Below are 19,906 nucleotides of genomic sequence, written 5' to 3' on the forward strand. Positions count from 1 at the left end.
TGTGTTTAGGGTTTCCACTTTTGGAAACCCTCAGTTCTCTCCGCCTCCCTCTCACTTTTCTCTCTCTTCCCTCTCGTTTTCTCTCCCTCTCGATACTCTCTCCCGAGACCTTCGGCCTCCCTCCCCGATCTCCACCACCGCACGTCCGTGAGGCACACCGCCGGCACCACGAGCGTCGCACGGCACCCTGCGGTCAACCCCGAGCTCGACACGCCACCCCACGCAGCGCCGGAGCTCCACCAGCTACCCCGAGATTCGGCAGAAAACGTCTCCTTCATGGGTGCATCTCCGGCGACTCACCAATGGTCCTAGAGCTTCGTCGAGGTAAGGGTTTTACTATATTGATGGATTGGTGTGGCTAATTGATGTTTTGGGAGGTTTTGATGGTGGATTGGAAGAGGAGAAACGGAGGAGGAAGGAGGAGAGGTACGGTTGCCTTAGGCGGCGCGTGGAGCGTGTTGAAGGGGGGCTAAGCACGGTGTGATGCCGTGTGGAGGTGGCGGAGGAAGAGAGAAGAGGTTTGGTGGTGGCGGTGGCGCTATACGCGCCGTGGTTAGCCTCGGCGCGTGGGCCCCACGCGCGGCCGGCCGGAGGTGGCGCGTGTGCCACACGCGCCGCCGTGTGAGGCGGTGTAAACAGTTTTGACAGAAGGGTATTTTAGTAATTTACTGTGTACGGTAAAAGTAAATGTAATTTTTATTTACTGCGGTAAATGTAATTAAGTTTTACCTACGGTAAATGTAATTATAAATTACTTTCAGTAATTGTAAAAAGTAATTTATAAAAATGGTAATTTAGTAAATTTTATTTACTGAATTTGTATTTACATTAAATCGTACGTATACGTACAGAAATACGTATTAATATTTATACGTACAGAAATACGTATTAATATTTATACGTACAGAAATACGTATTAATATTTATACGTACAGAAATACGTATTAATATTTATACGTACAGAAATACGTATTATTATTTATACGTACAGAAATACGTATTTAATATTTATACGTACAGAAATACGTATATAATATTTATACGTACAGAAATACGTATTAATTGAGTATTGTACAGTAACCGTGAATAGTGAACAGTGAACAGTAACTTCGTATAAACCAAAATTGCTGAACAGTAACCGTATATTACTGTTTTGGCATTTAAAGGTTTACGAAACGATTCTAAATGCTGTTTTTTTTATCTTTTTAAGGTGATCGCTAAATCGAGGAAAGGGATTATTATCGGAAATTGAGGATTACGCTCAAGTCAATAAGGTGAGTAAAATCTCACTGAATTACGAATCTACCCTCGTGGTGATTCAACATTTTTGCAAGTGTGTTTATTTAATGAATTACAACATGTATATAACTTAGTGGACTACGTATATATAGTATAATGGTAATAAATACATATATATATATAGTTCAGTAAATTACATACTGTTATTAATTCATTAAAAATAGTCATCTCGGTGACAGAAAAATTGTGCATGTGTGATTTTAATGGTACGATATGATGTGAGATTATCGTACGTAATTTTTCAGGTGTTTATGAAATATGACATGTATATGATATAGTGGACTATGTATATATTGTATAAATGGTAAATAAATACAAATATATATAGTTTGCTATATAATATACTGTTATGATTTTTATTATGATATATTGTGAAAGTTTTAAAACGTACAATATGATGAGTGATTATTGTACATGATTTTATCTCGGAAAATGTGAAATATTGTGATTTGTCTTCGGACGTGATGTGTGGTACAATATGATGTGAGATTATTGTACATGTGAGGCAAGTCGGAACCTAGCCTTTGGCCGGGCGAAAGTTACGATACAGTTAGAGCTCTAGTCTGTCTGCCATAGTACTGCATGGAGGTAACGGGTGGTTATCTGCTCATGGGTACTCAGCTTGTTTTGGATGTTGGGTGGCGGGTGGTTACCCAACATCAGCGGTATACTAAGTGAGGGGTAACGGATGTGTACCAGCGCTCATTAGTTACCATTTTGTGAAAGTATTAGAGTAACCAGATGGGTTGCTCGTTTTCTCATGATTTTCATTATACTGTGTTGATGTGGAGTTGTGTCTTTTATGAGACGAGAGTTATTTTAATATTTTACTCATACGAGCTGTAAAGCTTACCGGGTTTGTGTTGCAATCCCGGTGCACCAATTTCAATGGTGTAGGGGATACTTCCGCAGGTGCTGAGTAGTGGTGATTGAGTGACGACTCCGAAGACTCGAAGTCGATCGTATCCAGTCGTGGTGAGGTTCCAGCGTGGATTGTGTGTGTGATTTGGTGTGATTTTATTCGTGAGGTTGTTGTGAGGATTATACAATTCCATTTGTTATATGTTGAACTATCATTTGGGTTTGTAATAATCGGCTTGACTGAGTTATATTTTAAACTCAGATGTGATCCGCTGTTACGCTTTAATGATTTCGATTTATTTGAGATTATTTGGTGTTTAACGACTTTAGAATTTTGAGTTTTTAAGCTCGAAATTTTGGGGTCGTTACATTACTTTTTTTCTTTGATTAAAATTTAAATTTATTGAATCAATAATAATACATCAAAGTAACTACATCAATAAAAGGGTGACTCTCATACTAGTATTTATTACTTGATAATAATAGAATGGTGACTATAATATTAGAAGATATAGAAAATAACATCTCACTATAAGAAAAAAGACCATACAAGTGAAAACATGGGTAATAATGTAATATTGTCTCTTTGTCCAAAGTCCAAACCCTAGAGAGAGCCACCCCTAACCTCACGTGCAAATACCAAATCCGGTCTGGAGGCACGTCCTCGTGGCAGCATCATCAGACGAGTATAATGGATCTCGTAATCTATGATGGTTGTTCTTTAAAGAATTTTTTTTTTGCATCATGTCTTAAATTATGGTGGTAAAATTAATGTAGTACCCAGATTCAGAAAACTACCAATGTGATATTCAAACTCAAATTTCACTATCACCGTGACGCTTGAGACAATTTTCCGTCATAGTGCCATCATGTTGATACGTGTCGCCCACATGTCTTTAAAAAAAATGTAAATAGTAAAATTACTTTAACAAAAAGTTTCAACATTAGTTCTCAAATCAAAGTAGTACATAAACTCACAATTCCCCATCAATGTGATACCGAAGACCATTTTCTATTACATAGTCTTTTTTTGTCATGTGTAGTTCTCGTGCTCCTAGTAAAAGTAATTAATGAAATGACCTTAATTTTAATAAAGGCGGAAGTTCCGTTGCCACTTAAATGAGGCTTTTTTACATCTCAAAAATCTTTCTTCCTTTCTAATTTTGAGATTCGAAGCCAAATCGTGGCTCCCAATCTTTGAGAGAAAGATTTTAGAAGCTCCAGTTTTGATTAGAAATTAGAACGTGGATCAATGGTAGTGGTGATTAATATCTCAGTCTAGAAACTGACCCCGACGCTTTACATTTTCATCTTATTCGCTCGCCTCGATCTTCTCCATTCTCTTCTTCCCGTATGTCTCACTTATCGCCAACAACATAGCATTCGCCACCAAACTTCGTTGTTGTTCGACCTTGTAGTTGGTGATGATCACGTACTACTTGAAGATCGAGAGAGGTCGGCGTTAGACCGTCTCCCCTAGAAGAGCTCGAACTTAAGGTTGATGTAGACTAGTCTCGACGGAAAATAGAAGATTTAAGGATGAGACAACACCCTGAGAAAAATAGTATATGATGACACATTGATTAAAAATTATGAGTTTAGGCACTACACTAGTAATTTTCCAAGTCTGAGTACTACTTTGACCGTGTCACAAGAGTTTGGGGACTAAGGCTAAAATATTTTGTTAAAGTAAATTCAGTATTGACCTTTTTAAAGGCACGTGGACGACACATGACCAACATGACAGCGTCGTGACGAAAAATGGTCTTAGGCGTCACGTTGATAGCGAATTCTGAATTTGGGTACCACATTGGTGGTTTTATGAGTCTGGATATTACATTGATCTTGCCACCATAATTTAGGACCTGATGCATAATTTTTTTCTTCTTTAAATAAACCCAACTTTAGTTTTATTTCTTCTGTTGCGAATTATAAGTTTGTAATACTCTAGGTGGGAGTTAAGCTACATCACTTCCTAAGATGTACTATTTTTCCTTCTCAATAATTTCCCTCTACTCCGTCAGGTTTGAAATAGTGAATGATATCCTTCAGCTGAGAAATCATAAGACTATCACCACCATATGGTCTGGCTCCTCCATATAGTCACAACCTTATGGTTTTGGTATTGATTTTCATTAATCTTCCTCGTCTTCTTGATATAGTTACTGGTTAGCGTTTCAGTTTTCCTCATTGAACCTCTTCTCGCTTTTACCATTGTTACCTTGATTTTTAGCAAATACCGCCATTGTTCATCATCCATATAATTACCGAAGGATGCATGAGTAAGATTAGATGACATTATTACATATGCATGATTGACCGATATATTCATATAAATGGCTAAAATTTGCACAGGATCAATCGCCGTGCATACATTACAGTAGCAATTAGCTAGAGCATATTGTATCAACAAATTCACTGCACATTAATGTGATCTCATCTCTTTTCTTCTCATTAAAATTTGACCACTACCTGAGTTAACGACCATCTTAATTGCAACAATTATTCACAAGGGATGCAATTACGCATAAAGTAGCGCATCAAGTACACATACCTAACACAACCTGAGATTGAGGGAACAAGACTCGTTCCCACGGAAGCAAAGGGAATCACTCTTAATCTGTACCCTCAAATTCAAATTATCAAATGTTGAAACAAAAGAAGTCACAACTAGGAACCTCTTCCCTGCACAAGCATATGCAGTTCTGATGTACAAATTTCAATATAACTACCGTGAAACTGACTTATCCTATAATTTCCAATAGGATCCAGCTTCTCCTGTGTTAATCAATATGATCAAGCTTCTCCCGCATCGTGCAAGGTCATCCACTAGAAGAGTTCGAACCATTAATCGAGTTACTCTTATTAGAGCTGTGAGAAACCTCGAAAATGATCAGTTCTTTCCGGCTTTAGGTGGCTGCCAAAGAAAGAAAATGATAGGCCAGCGGTATTAGATACAGCAGTAGATATCATAATCAAAATGAATAAAATGTAAGGTAAAAATACCTTCTTAAGATTTAAACGACTACTTGAGGCCTCATCGGCACTAGATTTAAGTATTTCAAAGGAACACAGTAGAGCTTCATCAACACTCATTAGAGCACCAGCATTATCGAACTCCCCTCCATAGTTCGGAGCTGAGAATATAGTGACTAATCTTCGTTTCGCAAAAAATTCATAGCCATCCTCAACCACCTGCAACTAAGATGAATGAAAAACCAATTTGGACAAAAGATGCCTAAAGATACTATTAAACCTGAGGTATGTATATTCATATGCTACATTACTTCTACCAGTCCATAGAATTTTACAAATTAATATGAAAAACAGAATGGAAGCATATGATGGTTACACAACAGCCTAACTATAAAGCCACTTTTAACATTAACTCAATTTAATGGATAAAAAAAATTACCTGATGACCCCGACAAACGAGATCAAGGTCATTCTTGTCTAAAAAGTCAATAACTATATCTGCTCCAAAAGTACAGGAAACACCGCGATCACTCTCAGCCCAGCCATCAACCCTAGCATCAGGATCAGACCACAGCAAATCACATAAAAGACCATTGTCTGGAATGTCAGTTGGCCTTGGAAGTTCCTTTATTTGATCCAAGTTTTCTAACTCTGGTGAGAGCCCACCATGCATACAAAGTATCTTCCCATCAATAAGTGCAGACACAGGCAAACAATTAAAGCAGTCTGTAAAAATTTTCCAAAGCCTAACGTTGAACCGCCTTTTACACTCATCATAGAATCCATATATCCGGTTAATCTTTGCATCTTCATGGTTCCCTCTTAAAAGGAAGACTTTGTCAGGATATTTTATTTTGTAGGCCAGAAGTAAACATATTGTCTCCAAGCTTTGCTTGCCTCGATCCACATAATCTCCGAGAAAGAGGTAGTTCGCAGCAGGCGGATAACCCCCCTGTTCAAATAGTTTCAGTAGGTCTTGGTATTGTCCATGTATATCACCTGCAAAACACATGCAATATTAGAAAGAGCAGGGGGAGAAAGAAATATAAGGACAGAATTGTCTATGATTGCATCTGCCTATCACTTATCTCTAAATTTCATGCAAGCAACATATAATTACGTTACTAGTAAAAAAATTCAAAAGGAATCTGAAGAACAGATATGTAGGTGCAAATAAGGAATCAAAATGGAGCAAAGAGTCGTCCAATGTATGCAAGTCGCCCTTGTCCTTCAGTAATTTCTAGAATTGTAAAGGTCTAAGATAAATGAGCTGTATAATCTAACTTTCCTCATAATTGTAAGGCCCTATAGGCTCTATAGAGCATTATAGGCATAGACATCATAATCAAAGCAGCCGTATTTATAGTCAGCAAAAGACATTTTCATTCCTATAACGTCAACCATGATGAAAGTGTTCTATGATGTTAAAACCACAAATTTGATGTTGGAACCACAACTCTATTCAGACAGGTTTCAACTTTCAAATAGAACACCTATGGCAAATCTGGCCCATAAAACTTCCCGTATATATATATATATATATATATATATCACCGATAAAACTCGGCCCTTTTCTCTGCAATTCTTCAGTGCGCATGCTTTTCATTCAATAAAATGGGATATGATTCTCAATCTTTTGGAACATGATTTTTCCATTTTTTTATCAAAATACAGAGAATTCTTCAAACGTTCATTACCTAATTACATAACAGAGATCAATTCCACCAGTACACTTATCCAGTCCGATGATCATCCACAAGAAAACACTAAACGCAATTACCTTTAATTGCATCAATCAAATTATATCAAAAACTTACAAAAAAAAAAAAGCTAGATAGCTTACCGCATATGTGAATTGGGGCTCGAACCTCAAGAAGATTAGGCTGAGAAAGGAAGATTTGGCGGGCGTTGACGCAAAGTTGACGGATCTCTGCCTCTGAAAGCTGCACTTGTTTTCCTCCTTTCCCTTCCAATAGCCTCCTTATAATATCATCCAATACGCCGTTATCCATCATCCCCTCCATTGTCATCATCATCATCATCCCTCTTCTTCAACCCAGATTTAAATTCTTGGATTTGATCCAAATATATATGAGAAAGATGTTTCAAGAACCCATCTTTTTACGGAAAGATGAATTGGGTCAATAAAAGAAAGCCAACAATTGAGACATGTGAAGATTTTCATAAAGGAACAAGAACTGAAATGAATGCCGAAGTGAGATCAAGTTTTGTGTTCAAAGAACAGGAACAGAGAAAGACAGAGGGGCAGAGATCGTTGAAAATGCCGCAGGAAGCTAATATTGGATGAGTTTTTTTCACCAACACTCACTTAACTCTGGTGTACCTACCAATGTGATAACTGAACTCTTAATCGTACCAATGTGATACCCAGACTCTAGTATTGCTATCATTGAAGTACTTCCGTCAGTTTTTTTCAACTTTTCCGTCATCTTGGTGACGTGGCAAGTACGTGAGGCCCACAAAGATGGTTAAAAGACAAAATTAACCCAATCTGAGAGAAACAATGTTTTTCCCGCCCTTTACCTTGAGAAAGAGACCCAACAATTCCAATTTTGGCACCAATTTTCCCTCCCTACTCCTTAATTTGTGTCTCTTATCTAAACTAAAGAACTACTCCCAACCAGTCGACCACAATCTGATAAAACCTAGATCAATCTCATTTTCTATTTTTACCCTAGCACTTGTTAAACTAACAGAATAAATATAGAAATTTATATGGAACATCTCATTTCCACAATCTCATAAGAATATAGAAACATAACTTAACGAAATTCAACTACATGTTTAAGTACTATTAGTTCTTACAAGCAAAAATTATGGCAGATCAACATAAAAGGTGGCAACTAATGGTACTTAAACATGTATTTGAATTTCGTTAAGTTATGTGTTTCTATATTCTTATGAGATTGTGGAAATGACATGTTCCATATAAATTTCTATATTTATTCTGTTAGTTTAACAAGTGCTAGGGTAAAAATAGAAAATGAGATTGATCTAGGTTTTATCAGATTGTGGTCGACTGGTTGGCGGTAGTTCTTTAGTTTAGATAAGAGACACAAATTAAGGAGTAGAGAGGGAAAATTGGCGCCAAAATTGGAATTGTTGGGTGTCTTTCTCAAGGTAAAGGGCGGGAAAAACATTGCTCCTCTCAGATGGGGTTAATTTTGTCTTTTAACTCTCTTTGTGGGCCTCACGTACTTGCCACGTCACCAAGATGACGGAAAAGTTGAAAAAAAAACTGACGGAAGTACTTCAATGATAGCAATACTAGAGTCTGGGTATCACATTGGTACGATTAAGAGTTCAGGTATCACATTGGTAGGTACACTTTTGGTGAAAAAAACTCTATTGGATTTAAAGAAACATTTCTTTATCTCTTATTATTCTTTTCTTTCCAAAAATTTTTAGAGAGTGCCAAGTAGATTTTCATGGTGTTGAAACCTTCAAACTTGGACGACCAAGTGCGCAAGCAACATAGACCGGCGCGCGATAGCAACATTGTACACGTGGTACTGTCCGACAGGGGCATAGCTGCAAATATATAACTCTAATACTCCCTCCCTCTCATTCTCTCATTACATGAAGTCTTCACATTGGCCAATTGTTAATATTTACTATAATTGACTAAAAAAATTTATTATAACAAATTACATAAAATTATTCGACAACAAATTAATTTATAAATAACTTAATATTTAATTTTATAAAATAAATAAAAATCAAATGATGGTAAGTTGTCCCATGTCATAAAATATTTTACTTTTTTACTCATCTTTTAACTCATAATGTTTGTTACTATCAATAGAGAGGTTATCTGCTACTGTCGATTATAAAAACTAACTGCTACAGTTGACTAAAAAAACTAGTTGCTACTGTCGACTTTGAATGTACATGCTACTATCGACTATCAATCTAATTGATACTGTCAACTATAAATCTAGCTGCTACTGTGGTTTTTGGTGAGCAAAATTTGAAATTTTAAAATTTCTCAAAACATATATAATATAGTACTTAAATGAAAACCCATGACATAAGGAACAACTTTATATAATGGCTCACCTCCAATTTGCCGGTAGTTTGGCCAGAAAACTTAAATTTTCCGTAAAAAAAAACTAAAAAATGAGGAGATATAATTTTGTTAGATCTATGAGTGGCATTTAGTAATTTTCACTAAAATAAGAATATTTTATATATTTTTACATTAATTTTACTTATTCTTTGAGCTTGGACTTATGTCCTAATTTATGTAAGAAATATGAAAAGTGAGTTTTTAGTTAATTCAAATGTAGTCTAGTACCACTAAGTAATTTTCTATATTTATTATCTCTCTCTAGCACATTTTATATTAACTGTTGACATTTTGATCGAGGAACAGATATATGAACACTTCCAAACTTGTTGATCGTTAAATACTTCCATCATGTAACTGACTTCGATACTCTTTAATCAATTTTTGTGCACGTTACTCTTATGAATTTTCAACTATAAAATGTAAATTTTGAGGTTTCAAGATGTACGAGTCATGTTTATATAAAAATTGTGAAATAGTGTAAGTATCTAACCACTCTAATAATTTCATCTTTATATCGATGAATAACTAAGTGATTGTAACTGTAGTTATGTTTACTCATGCATTTTCGATAAACTGTTTATATATTTGTTGTTATTTGACTCATTTTTTGTCAAAATTTCACATCTCCACCGTATATATTTTAGAACATAATGTATAAATCACTCCTGTAAAGTTTCACACAATTTAATGATCATTAAGAGGTTGAAACATTATTAAATCACTAAACGAACTAAATCTGTTCAAAACGGAACCGTTTGTATAAATCACAATTACGGAAGGCCAAACAATAATCAAATTAGATGAAACTTTACATGAGTGATCCATACATTATGTTCTAAGATATATACGGTGGAGATGTGAAATTTTGACAAAAAATTGAGTCAAATAATGAAGTTCACTATGTAATTTCAACGTAAACATTCACTTTGAATAAGAACTATATATATGGCATCTATCAGGTGCGAACGTCTGTACCGTACGGATTCAACGATTCACGCAACCGGCGACATGCAACGACGACACCGACCAGCACAGCCGCATTCCCCTCCTCTCGGCGCTCCTCCTTGTGTCGGCCGGAGCTCCAACACCAACATACTTCTCCCGAAATTTGCAGATTTCTGGAAATTTCCCAAAAAACTTGATTTTTCTAGAAATTTTTGCAGATTCCGGGAGTAGGCCGGCTGGAGCTCCGGTCAGCACTGGGAGGAGCGTCGAGAGGAGGGGAGTGCAGCTGCGACGGCGCCGTGCAACTGTGTTGATCGGCGCCGTCGTTGAGCGTCGCCGGTTGTCAGAATCGCTGAATCGCGGACGTCCATAACCAAGAACGCATATATATATATATATATATATATGGGGAAGTTGGATGCTTTGTGCAATCTTAAAAAAAACAAGTCTTAGTTTCGAAATTTATTTAATATCAACGCTGCTATATATGTTGTTCAAAACGAGGTAGGAGGATTTGTATGATCCCGAGTTCGACTGCTTTTGCGGCTACGAATTAACCTCAATCTCCTTCATACTCATGGCACAACATTTTTGCTAATCGTGATCGAGATGGTAAGAGAAAACGCGTACTAGCATGTTGGTGATGGCTTGAATATTGATAATATTTCTGGAATTGAATTGCAATGTAAGAACAGGAAAATCGGCACTCAGCCAAGGACAATTACAACAAATGAAATTTAGATAAATTAGGTAGATGGAAAATACAGCAACCCCTATAATACACTTAAAATCAAAAAGTTGGAGAACTAAACAGAACTATTAAGCATGTCGATCTATCAACTACTTGAAGAAGACCAATTTGGATTAATCACAATCCCACACTGTTCCCACATCAAGCTTATTGCCTTCATTGACTGAAACTATACTACCCACATATTCGACAACCTGAGTGTACTGTAAAAGCACACCATTTAAAGGGAGATACAAAAACTTGTTGGTAAAAATGTCGTAGAAGATTAATTCAGAACGATCACAGGCAACCAAAACAAACTGGTCATCGCCTTTCCCAAATAATGCAAATTGAGATGTAATTTTTACCACCGGCTCGAGAGCCAAGTATTTCGTCCATGAACCCTTACCATCACCAAAGTCATCCATCACCCATATGTCTAGTGTAGTCCAGCCACGAACACAAAGAGCAATGGATTCTTTCCACAATCCAAGCACACCACCCATTAAACAACAGTCATCATATAAGCCAGGATTAATTTTCATAACATGAAATTTTTCTTTACCTATATCAAATGCAATCATACGTGCATAATACTCGATTACTTTTTGCTCATCATCACCATTGCATGTAGTTTCTAAGACCTTTTCATGTTCCATTGCACACCAGTATATAAATCCCTTGAAGTAAAGTCCTCTATTTTCAGGTAAAACGATTGTATTTTCCTTTAATAAACCATCAATCTTGATTTCTTTCCAACGATTCGTAAGGAGGTCGAACACTTCTGCTTTGAGATACGGCATATCCATATCTTGCTCATCGCAATACTGCCATCCAGTATGTACGAGTCTAACAACTTTGTAATTTTTCGTCCTAAGATCATAACCAAAGCCCACGGCAGCTGTAGGGGATCCGGGATATTTCGGGGAAGAGATCTGCGGCTCGGGAAGAAGCCTGAGTTCCTTGATTGCTGGATTACACAAGATAATGTTTGATCTTTCACCCACATCATCTAGACATATAACTCCATCGCAATAACATGAAATATTAACCGTAGAACCCGCAGGATTAATTTCACCCCTGCACCCTACACCCAGGGAATACGGAAAATGGAAATCTTCAAGAAAAAACCCATCAAAATCGTTGTCAAAATTGAACAATGACAATACCATTTCCATCTCGTTAGGGTTGACGTCTGCAGTGAGAAACCGCCTGAGAATGAGGGTGGTGGAGGATGATGAAAGCGCGGTGCGCTTCGAAGAGGATATGTGTTTGGCTGCAAAGTTGGGGTTATTGATCAAACCATTCCATGACCTACGGACACACTTGAAACGCACCAGAGATTTGGGAGGGAGCCTTGACAAGATTTCCACCAAAATCTCTTCGGCAAATTTGGAAAGCTCTACCATTTCTGCCTGCACCTCACGTTATGCAAAATTAGATTAAATAATTGTAATTATATAAAGGAACGAACAGCATTGGAGCCTGATGAAGAAATGCTTGCTACTTACTTGTAAAAGGGGTGTCAATCTGATTGCTCATGCAGGCAAGGAGGAAGATGCGGTTTTATGATATCAATTGACCATATCCATCTTGTTTGTTGTTTTCTCCTGGAAAATACGTACTGTTTGGTTGGGGACTTATACGGATGTACAAAGCTTAACGAAGAGAGCTTATTCCATACACGGGGTGTGTGGATACACGGGTTTGGTTGGTGTGCACGCGCTATTAGTGCTACTGGGGTTTGGGGCTCTTTTTTTGTCAAAAAATTACATAAAGGAAAATGAAAAGAGAAAATCATCTCATCTTCTTCCCTCTTTTTGCGTTTATCTGCAAATCTGCACCGTGGCTAACATGATCATGAGCTCATGGCCTCTATCTCCTCCTCTTCCTTCGCCGTTTCAAAAGACCAAATTTCTTCCATCCTCAAGTCTCCATCCCCAAATCACTAACCGAAACCCACATACTCAATCCCTCAACTCTCTTTGCGTAATAACTGCCACTCTTCCTCATCGTCCCTCTGCCGCCATTCACCGCCGTAATTGCTCTACGAATTCAACCTCACCCTCTAGTTGCTATGCCTATAAATTCGTCGATATCCTGGTTGAGAGTTGAGAAATATGAAGCTCTCTGCTGCCTACCCATCCATGCTGCCAAAAAGTAAGAACGAAAGGAAGAACAATTTTAACCCGACCCACTAAGAAAAAAAACCATAGAACCAAAAAACCTTGCTACTGGGTGGTTTTTTTCCCAACGATTACTGGGGTGGTTGGTTTGTGGGAATGGCTCTGCTAACCTCAACTTGCCTCACTAAGGAAGCTCAAGCGCGTCAGCCCCTATCGATCTACAGTGTTGTCCACCTGTTAAATCCAACGGTTCACATGACCCATGTATATTCACGGGCCGTGTACCAAATAATTTTCGCTTAACAAAAATAATAACTAGCATCAGCTCGAAAACCTGTTTTTTAGAAAATTAAATGTAAAATGTAATTATTGTAGAGACAAGTTAGATCTACAAAATAACTTCCTGATCTTTTTTTTAAAATATTTTTATTATTTATTAATTTGACTTTTACGACCATAGATTTTATATTAAATTTTTTTATTTAACCTATAGTATAGGGTTATTAATGTATTTTCACACGATTTTTGGTTGACAAAACCTGTTTTGGTTATAATATTATAGATTAGTAACGCTATGTCGCTATCCATTGTGAATAGTTGAAATCAATGAAAATTATTAAGTCATCCAAAGCATAGCAAACATGGCCATTACCAGTGGCGGATCTTGAAACGAGTATCTGGAGCGGCCAAAAGAGTGATTCTAGTTACATCTCCATAATTTATATTTAAACCTCTATCATCATTTTTTTCCCTGCATTTTATAAATTTACCCTCTTTAATTTCTATGTACACCTCTTTTTCTTTTTCTTTTTTTCATTATCATCTTCGTATGTTTCAATTTAAAAAGACATTGATTCAATCTTTATTCTCATCTTTTTCTACTCAAATCTGAGATTTATTTACTTTTAATTAAAAAACAACGATCTCACATAAGTCGATTAATACAAATTAGTTTCATAAACTTGATTAACAATAAGATTGCTAGTACATTACAAAAATTAGAAATAAGATTTTTCAACCAGACACTCTACAATTCTACTACAATAAGGGTTAAATTGAATTTGATTCAACTCCTAGAATATAATATGCTTTAATAGAAAATATAATTCCGTTGCATATTAAAGTTAAGCCGTAAATGTAAGAGTTTTTTTTAAAAATAAGATGAGATTTTATAAAAGGGATAAATATAATTTAAATAATTAGTGAGGTAAAGATAGCAAATATGGTGGTGAATCTAGAATCATCCAAGTCAAAATTTTCCAATGAGCAAATATATATTAAAGTTTGAAATAAATGTTGATTAATGCATAATTATACCATATATTGAAAATGATTTTACCATAAATATACACAATTATGTTATAATTATATATATTATAGCCATAATCACACAACAATTAAAAGGAAATTTTAGAATTTCCGAAAGGGTCACAACCCATGCTGGCCTTTTCAAGGATCTGCCACAGAAACAAATTTGCTAACCACCATTTTTGTGCTCATCTTGTGTTAACCTTTTTAAACTCATGACATGTGTCTAATTGCTCAATTATTATCTAAATATGAGTTGGGAAAAGACACATGTCATGAGTTTAAAAGGATGGGCACAAAATGGGCACAAAAATGGTAGTCGGCAAATTTACTTCTGATATGCCACTGGCCTTGTAATTATAAGTATAGTATTTAGGTCAAATTGAAGACAGACTGAGATGTACTCTCAATTTGCACCAAAATTATCGATTTTAATCATTCTCATCAGGTCATATATTTACACATGCACTGTACACTTAAAGACTTTATACAAACAATAGTACCTTTTTTTCCAGATGATCTGCATGTGTCATGTGTGCAAATATATCATATTACACTTAAAAGACTATATAGATATGTATATATATGTAAACCAGTTATGGGAGCTTTGGAGGGATGGGTGTGGAGGTCATTTATTTTATTTTAAAATCAAAAAATATATTTTATAATTGTTTGAATTACACTTACAATATTGTTATTTAATGTTTGAGAGTCATCGGTTCATTTATTGATTTTCGCTAGCAAAGTCCTCTTTTATTAATAATAGTAAGTATGGATAACTAGAAATGCTTATATATATGGAGTGGAACTCCATGAAGCAATCTTAACCGTTAACTTATCACACATCCACATTGGGTCGTCTATTTATACGTCGAACATTGAAATTTCTAGGTTTGTCTTGTGTGTATCATTGATTCATTGCAAAATTGTGTTTATTAGAAAAAGTAGTGATATATTGCATATATAATTTAATAAATTAAATTATAAATAATTATAAATCAGAGACCAATGTAACTCTAATAACGAAGAACACGAAAAGAAATTCAACCAAAATACCGAACGATTGGTGATGGAAGAACTAGTCGAGACATGTGTGATACCACATTGTCCTTAAGACGTTTACACCTCCTCTACCGGTGCAAGGATGCTCGGCGCTTGTCTCCGAGGATATAACGACTAAACAATTCTAGAAAATTGCACTACTAACTAGAACCCTCAACGAACTCGAAATGTACCTCTTTCTATCACCAGAGAAAAACTAAGAACTTTGAGAGTGGGAGAGGACTGTGTTTCGAATGGATGATTTACAATGAAAGTATAGTGGTTATTTATACAGTGAGGATTTGCAATCAGCAATGAATAAGATGGCTGTTATAGAAATCAAAAAATCATAACATATATGAGTTACATATGTTACAAGCACTGATTTCAATTGTTATAATTCTCCATAACACACAATAACTTAGTCGTTACAAAAGAAGAATTTGAACAGTCAAGAGAATTTGAAACGTCCAAAACGAATTTTCGGAAATGTAAAAAGAATCTGCGTTCCGACCCTCAATTCGGTGTTGCATTCGTGTCCGCAGGTCGCACCCCCCCTTGCGCGAGAGGATATAAGGGGGCTTACACACTTTACAATCAATACACAATGGATTCTATATAAAGTCTTTTCAACACTTCTCTTTTCTAATGTGGGACAAACATCTTTCCCTCATTCTAAGTAGCCATCTTTGAGTGACAATTTCTTATTCACTCATAAATCAAATTACATAAACAAACATATGATCTTGTAGCCCTCATTATGGAGAACTCAAATCTATGTTTATCTTTGATTAATTATAAGTTTAACTTAATTAAATTAATCAATTAAAAAAAATTAAATGGTTTTTCTAACCATTTTCCAACTGTGTTTACATCAATGGATGAGTACGTACGTTGCATCACTTGCATGCATGTCCTCCTCCTTTTCCTCCCAGCCTATCCTTAATGAGGTTCTCAGCCTCAATTTTCTCTTCAGCCTCAAGGATCATATTTTCAATGGAAAATCATCATCAATGCATTCCTATTTGTACTTTTGTAGTGAGCTAATTACATTCATTGGAATTTCATGTAGTCACATTTGGAAGCTATCAGAATGATATGTAAAAGTTCAATTCATCATATACAATAGTCAAATTCAAGTAATGCTCATCAAATTTAACCATACTCATTTGAAGAGTTTTCGGTTCCGGATAATACTCATCCCAGAGACGGAATTAATTGTTGAGCACCTCGCTGTGTGGCAAGACTGTGTTTTTCTTATTTCTTGTCAAGGAAACGATGATCTTAAATCCTTCGATTTATGGCAAATGGATGACCTAGCTAATGGTGTTAATGGTTGGACTGAACAGTTGGCCATTGGACATATAACATGCGAGATTCCCTTGGTATTTTGGAAGAGCGATGAACTTCTTTTGGATCTCTCTGATGGAAATGTAGTCTCCTAGCTATCACCTTGGTAACAAAACTATAAAGCATCTTCCAATTCATGCGTGGAAGAATATAGACGAGCAAAATTGCTAAAAACATTAAACATGCATGCATGTCATGCAGTAACGTCGACAATACGTCCTTTTTATTTTTCCTTCCGGATGTATTCATCAATCATGTATTGAATATTGATGTATAGTGATCGTCTTCTAAAAAAAACATCATGTATATTGATCTGGATGTTGAGAAGAAAGAAGAAGACAACTCGCTGGAAGAAGTTTGATTGGATAGTGATCAGATACATTCTGTTAAGCACACAATACATGACCATAGATATATAGTCACAACTCTCTTCTCAAAAAAAAAAAAATAGATAGTCACAACTCTAACTTTTCAGTCCCATAAAATGCAGAAATATCGACCGCATCTCCGTGCTTACAATAAAATTTACCACTCCCATAAAAAGCAGAAATATGTATATCTTCAAGTATGTTACCCCCGTTGATGGAGACAATACTATCCACATAAACAAGTGCTTGACTATTATACACGTCTATCATGAAATTAATAGGAAGATACTTCAATATTTTTGTGCTAGTGTTATATGAGACAATATGCCCATCGTTATCAGTAACCATAAGAAGTTTGTCACTATTCCAAAATAGCAACGGAATTCTGTCACCTTCCACAGGTCCTATAGTTAAATATTTTGTCCATGAACCATTGTCTATTACCCACATTTCGTAAGATTGAGGAACTCCAATTTGTTCTTGATATGTCAAAAGAGAAATGAACTCTTTCCACTTGGCAAGCGTCACAACTTTACATCCATCAGCCAAATCTGGAATCAATATCATATGAAATAGCTCGTTACCCATATCAAATGATAGAATGAATTCCGAACATTCCATGTGGTAACCATTTGCGTGCCAGTAACATATTCCGTTGAAGTATATAGGCATATTAGCGCACCAATCAACATGAGAAGTCCTACACGGGTCATATTCGTATTCGGTCTCGATCTTTCTCCAAGCATTAGAACGCATAGTATATACTTCTGCTCCAAACCAATAAGATGACTCAGAATACATTACGAATCTAACAATTTTGTAATCATTACCTTTAGGATCATAGCCGAACCCCAAATACTCTGAGTAACAGTCTAATTCATAGTCAAGCGACCAGAGATCAAAGTCATCTTTGGGAAGGAGAAGAAAAGACTTGGGAACAAGCTTGAATTCCTTCATAGCTGGGTTGCCTAAAATGACGTTGCCAATGAAAAGTTTAGCACATATGATACCATCACAATGACCGGCAATTGTAAGATCCGAAGAATGTTTTAACTTCAGAGGAGCTGGAAGCGGAACTTTAAGATCTTCAACAAGAGTTGTTAGATGGAAATCACCATATTCCTCATTGCATAGATGAATTGATGATAATAGAGTTTCCACATTATCAACAATATCAAGTTCATTCTCATCCTTAATCTTATTGTCCTTATCTTTTAGGACTTGTCGCTTGAAAAGGATGGGTATAGAGGATGCTCGCATAGAATTGGAGAGGTGTTTGGCTACAAAACTAGGTGTTTTTATTAAACTACACCACAAATTACATACACACTGAAATCGCATCAAAGATTTTGAAGGAAGTTCTAATAGAACTTGCTCCACAAAGTCTTCAGATGAATACAATTTGTTGAAGTTTTCCATACCTCCTTTAGGGGAAATGAAGAAGATTCTTACCTTCAAATTCTGATCATGTAGACGCCAAGAGACTCCCCATATTTGTCAAGTTCGAACTGTTAATTCTATGCCTATTGTGTCTGCTTTGGAGATTGAATATTACGTCAAAAATAAATTTATATGGATTTATCACATGGATCTCCTTGCCGAGAAAAAAAAAAGGCCAATATGTAGTCGGAGTTGGCTGGCTAGAATGTCAGCCATTTGTCACGAATGCCGATAAATTAGACACGTTATTGAACTCTTTTTGTTTTTCAAATATAAAAGGAACTATATTAAATACATGTGCCGCGCCTCTATGGCAGTCACATTAGTCATTAGGCATTACTTATTAGAAGCCTCATCCAGTCATTCGGACAAACTATCAGATTCCTTGACGACCTGCATGCATGTTCAAGATTTTTTCCAATATAAACATGCATGGCTATATAGACGAATAAAATGGAGCCATGTAATTACATACCGTACATAGAAGACTTTTTGGTATTGTTTAGTTCATCAAGGATACATATTCAATGAGAATGAAAATTCTTAAGCCGTGACATAGTACATAATAGGTTGTCAATGAGTTGTATCGGGTTGAGTTCATATCGAGACAAGATGTATCGTGTGTTATAAAATATAACTCAAACCAAACCCATCTAATAAACATGTCAAAATTTAAATTCAAATTCAATCTATTTATTAAACATGTTACATGTTTCCAATCCATTTAATAAATATCTTATGTCATTTTAGATGAGATAACCAACTAAAGCAATAATCAAACAAAAAAAATTCAATATATTACCAAAATTTCTAGTTTAAAATGAGAAGAGACTTACTAAATCTTTATATACATATAATGTTATCATTTTAATTAGCTTATGTACGCATATTTTATATAAAATTTAGTTTGACCTTTTTATTAAACGTGTCATGCGGGTTTATTTGATGTTAGCGGGTTAACACGTTGTTGACCCGTTTATTAAATGGGTCCTTGCGAGTTGACCTACCACTAACATGCTTTTTAATCGTGCGAGTTCAACCTATTTTATTTTGTACTAGTTTCGCGTGGTGTTATCGGGTCGTGTCGGAATTTACAATTCTGGTACACATGGCCATTACCCTTGTAATTATCAGTATTTAGGTGAAATTGTTGAGGGATTGAGATGTATACCATATATTTGTACATAAGTAATCGATTTTAACCATTCTTATTGGGTAGTATATTTACACACCGTACGCATAAGACTTTCTATAAACAATATTACTTTTTTTTTTCAGATGACTTGCGCGCATGTGTCATGTGTGTGCTGTGTGCAAAGATAATCTTATCACAAAAAAAGGTAATTAGTGATAGAGGGAATGGGAGTGA

At 35.9% G+C, this 19,906-nt stretch overlaps 4 protein-coding genes across 6 annotated transcripts in view; 1 reads left to right on the forward strand and 3 right to left on the reverse strand.

Moving 5' to 3' along the window:
* LOC126797663 (uncharacterized) overlaps positions 1 to 19,906 on the forward strand; it is a 251,411-nt gene that overhangs the window by 100,212 nt on the left and 131,293 nt on the right. The gene's annotated exons all lie outside the window — the stretch shown is intronic.
* Positions 4,571 to 7,369, reverse strand: LOC126797656 (serine/threonine-protein phosphatase PP1). Its single transcript, XM_050524336.1, has 4 exons — positions 6,980 to 7,369; positions 5,576 to 6,135; positions 5,167 to 5,355; positions 4,571 to 5,077 (listed from the first exon to the last, which is right to left on the reverse strand). The coding sequence occupies exons 1-4, from the start codon at positions 7,176 to 7,178 to the stop codon at positions 5,054 to 5,056; spliced, it is 972 nt and encodes a 323-aa protein (XP_050380293.1). The 5' UTR covers positions 7,179 to 7,369; the 3' UTR covers positions 4,571 to 5,053.
* LOC126800914 (F-box/kelch-repeat protein At3g23880-like) lies at positions 11,039 to 12,313 on the reverse strand. Its single transcript, XM_050528341.1, has one exon. The coding sequence runs from the start codon at positions 12,311 to 12,313 to the stop codon at positions 11,039 to 11,041; it is 1,275 nt and encodes a 424-aa protein (XP_050384298.1).
* On the reverse strand, positions 17,185 to 18,516 carry LOC126800918 (F-box/kelch-repeat protein At3g06240-like). Its single transcript, XM_050528344.1, has one exon. The coding sequence runs from the start codon at positions 18,514 to 18,516 to the stop codon at positions 17,185 to 17,187; it is 1,332 nt and encodes a 443-aa protein (XP_050384301.1).

Source organism: Argentina anserina, chromosome 6 (assembly GCF_933775445.1).
Source record: "Argentina anserina chromosome 6, drPotAnse1.1, whole genome shotgun sequence".
NCBI classification, from domain to species: Eukaryota; Viridiplantae; Streptophyta; class Magnoliopsida; order Rosales; family Rosaceae; genus Argentina; species Argentina anserina.

Excerpts from the sequence above, each read along its gene's own strand:
- LOC126797656 (XM_050524336.1), bottom strand. The coding sequence starts at position 7,178 with ATGATGATGATGATGACAATGGAGGGGATGATGGATAACGGCGTATTG. Across the intron at positions 5,356-5,575 it reads TCGTTTGTCGGGGTCATCAG|GTGGTTGAGGATGGCTATGA; the intron begins GTAATTTTTTTT and ends TCTTAGTTGCAG. Across the intron at positions 5,078-5,166 it reads GTCGTTTAAATCTTAAGAAG|CCACCTAAAGCCGGAAAGAA; the intron begins GTATTTTTACCT and ends TTTCTTTGGCAG.
- LOC126800914 (XM_050528341.1), bottom strand. The coding sequence starts at position 12,313 with ATGGTAGAGCTTTCCAAATTTGCCGAAGAGATTTTGGTGGAAATCTTG.
- LOC126800918 (XM_050528344.1), bottom strand. The coding sequence starts at position 18,516 with ATGGAAAACTTCAACAAATTGTATTCATCTGAAGACTTTGTGGAGCAA.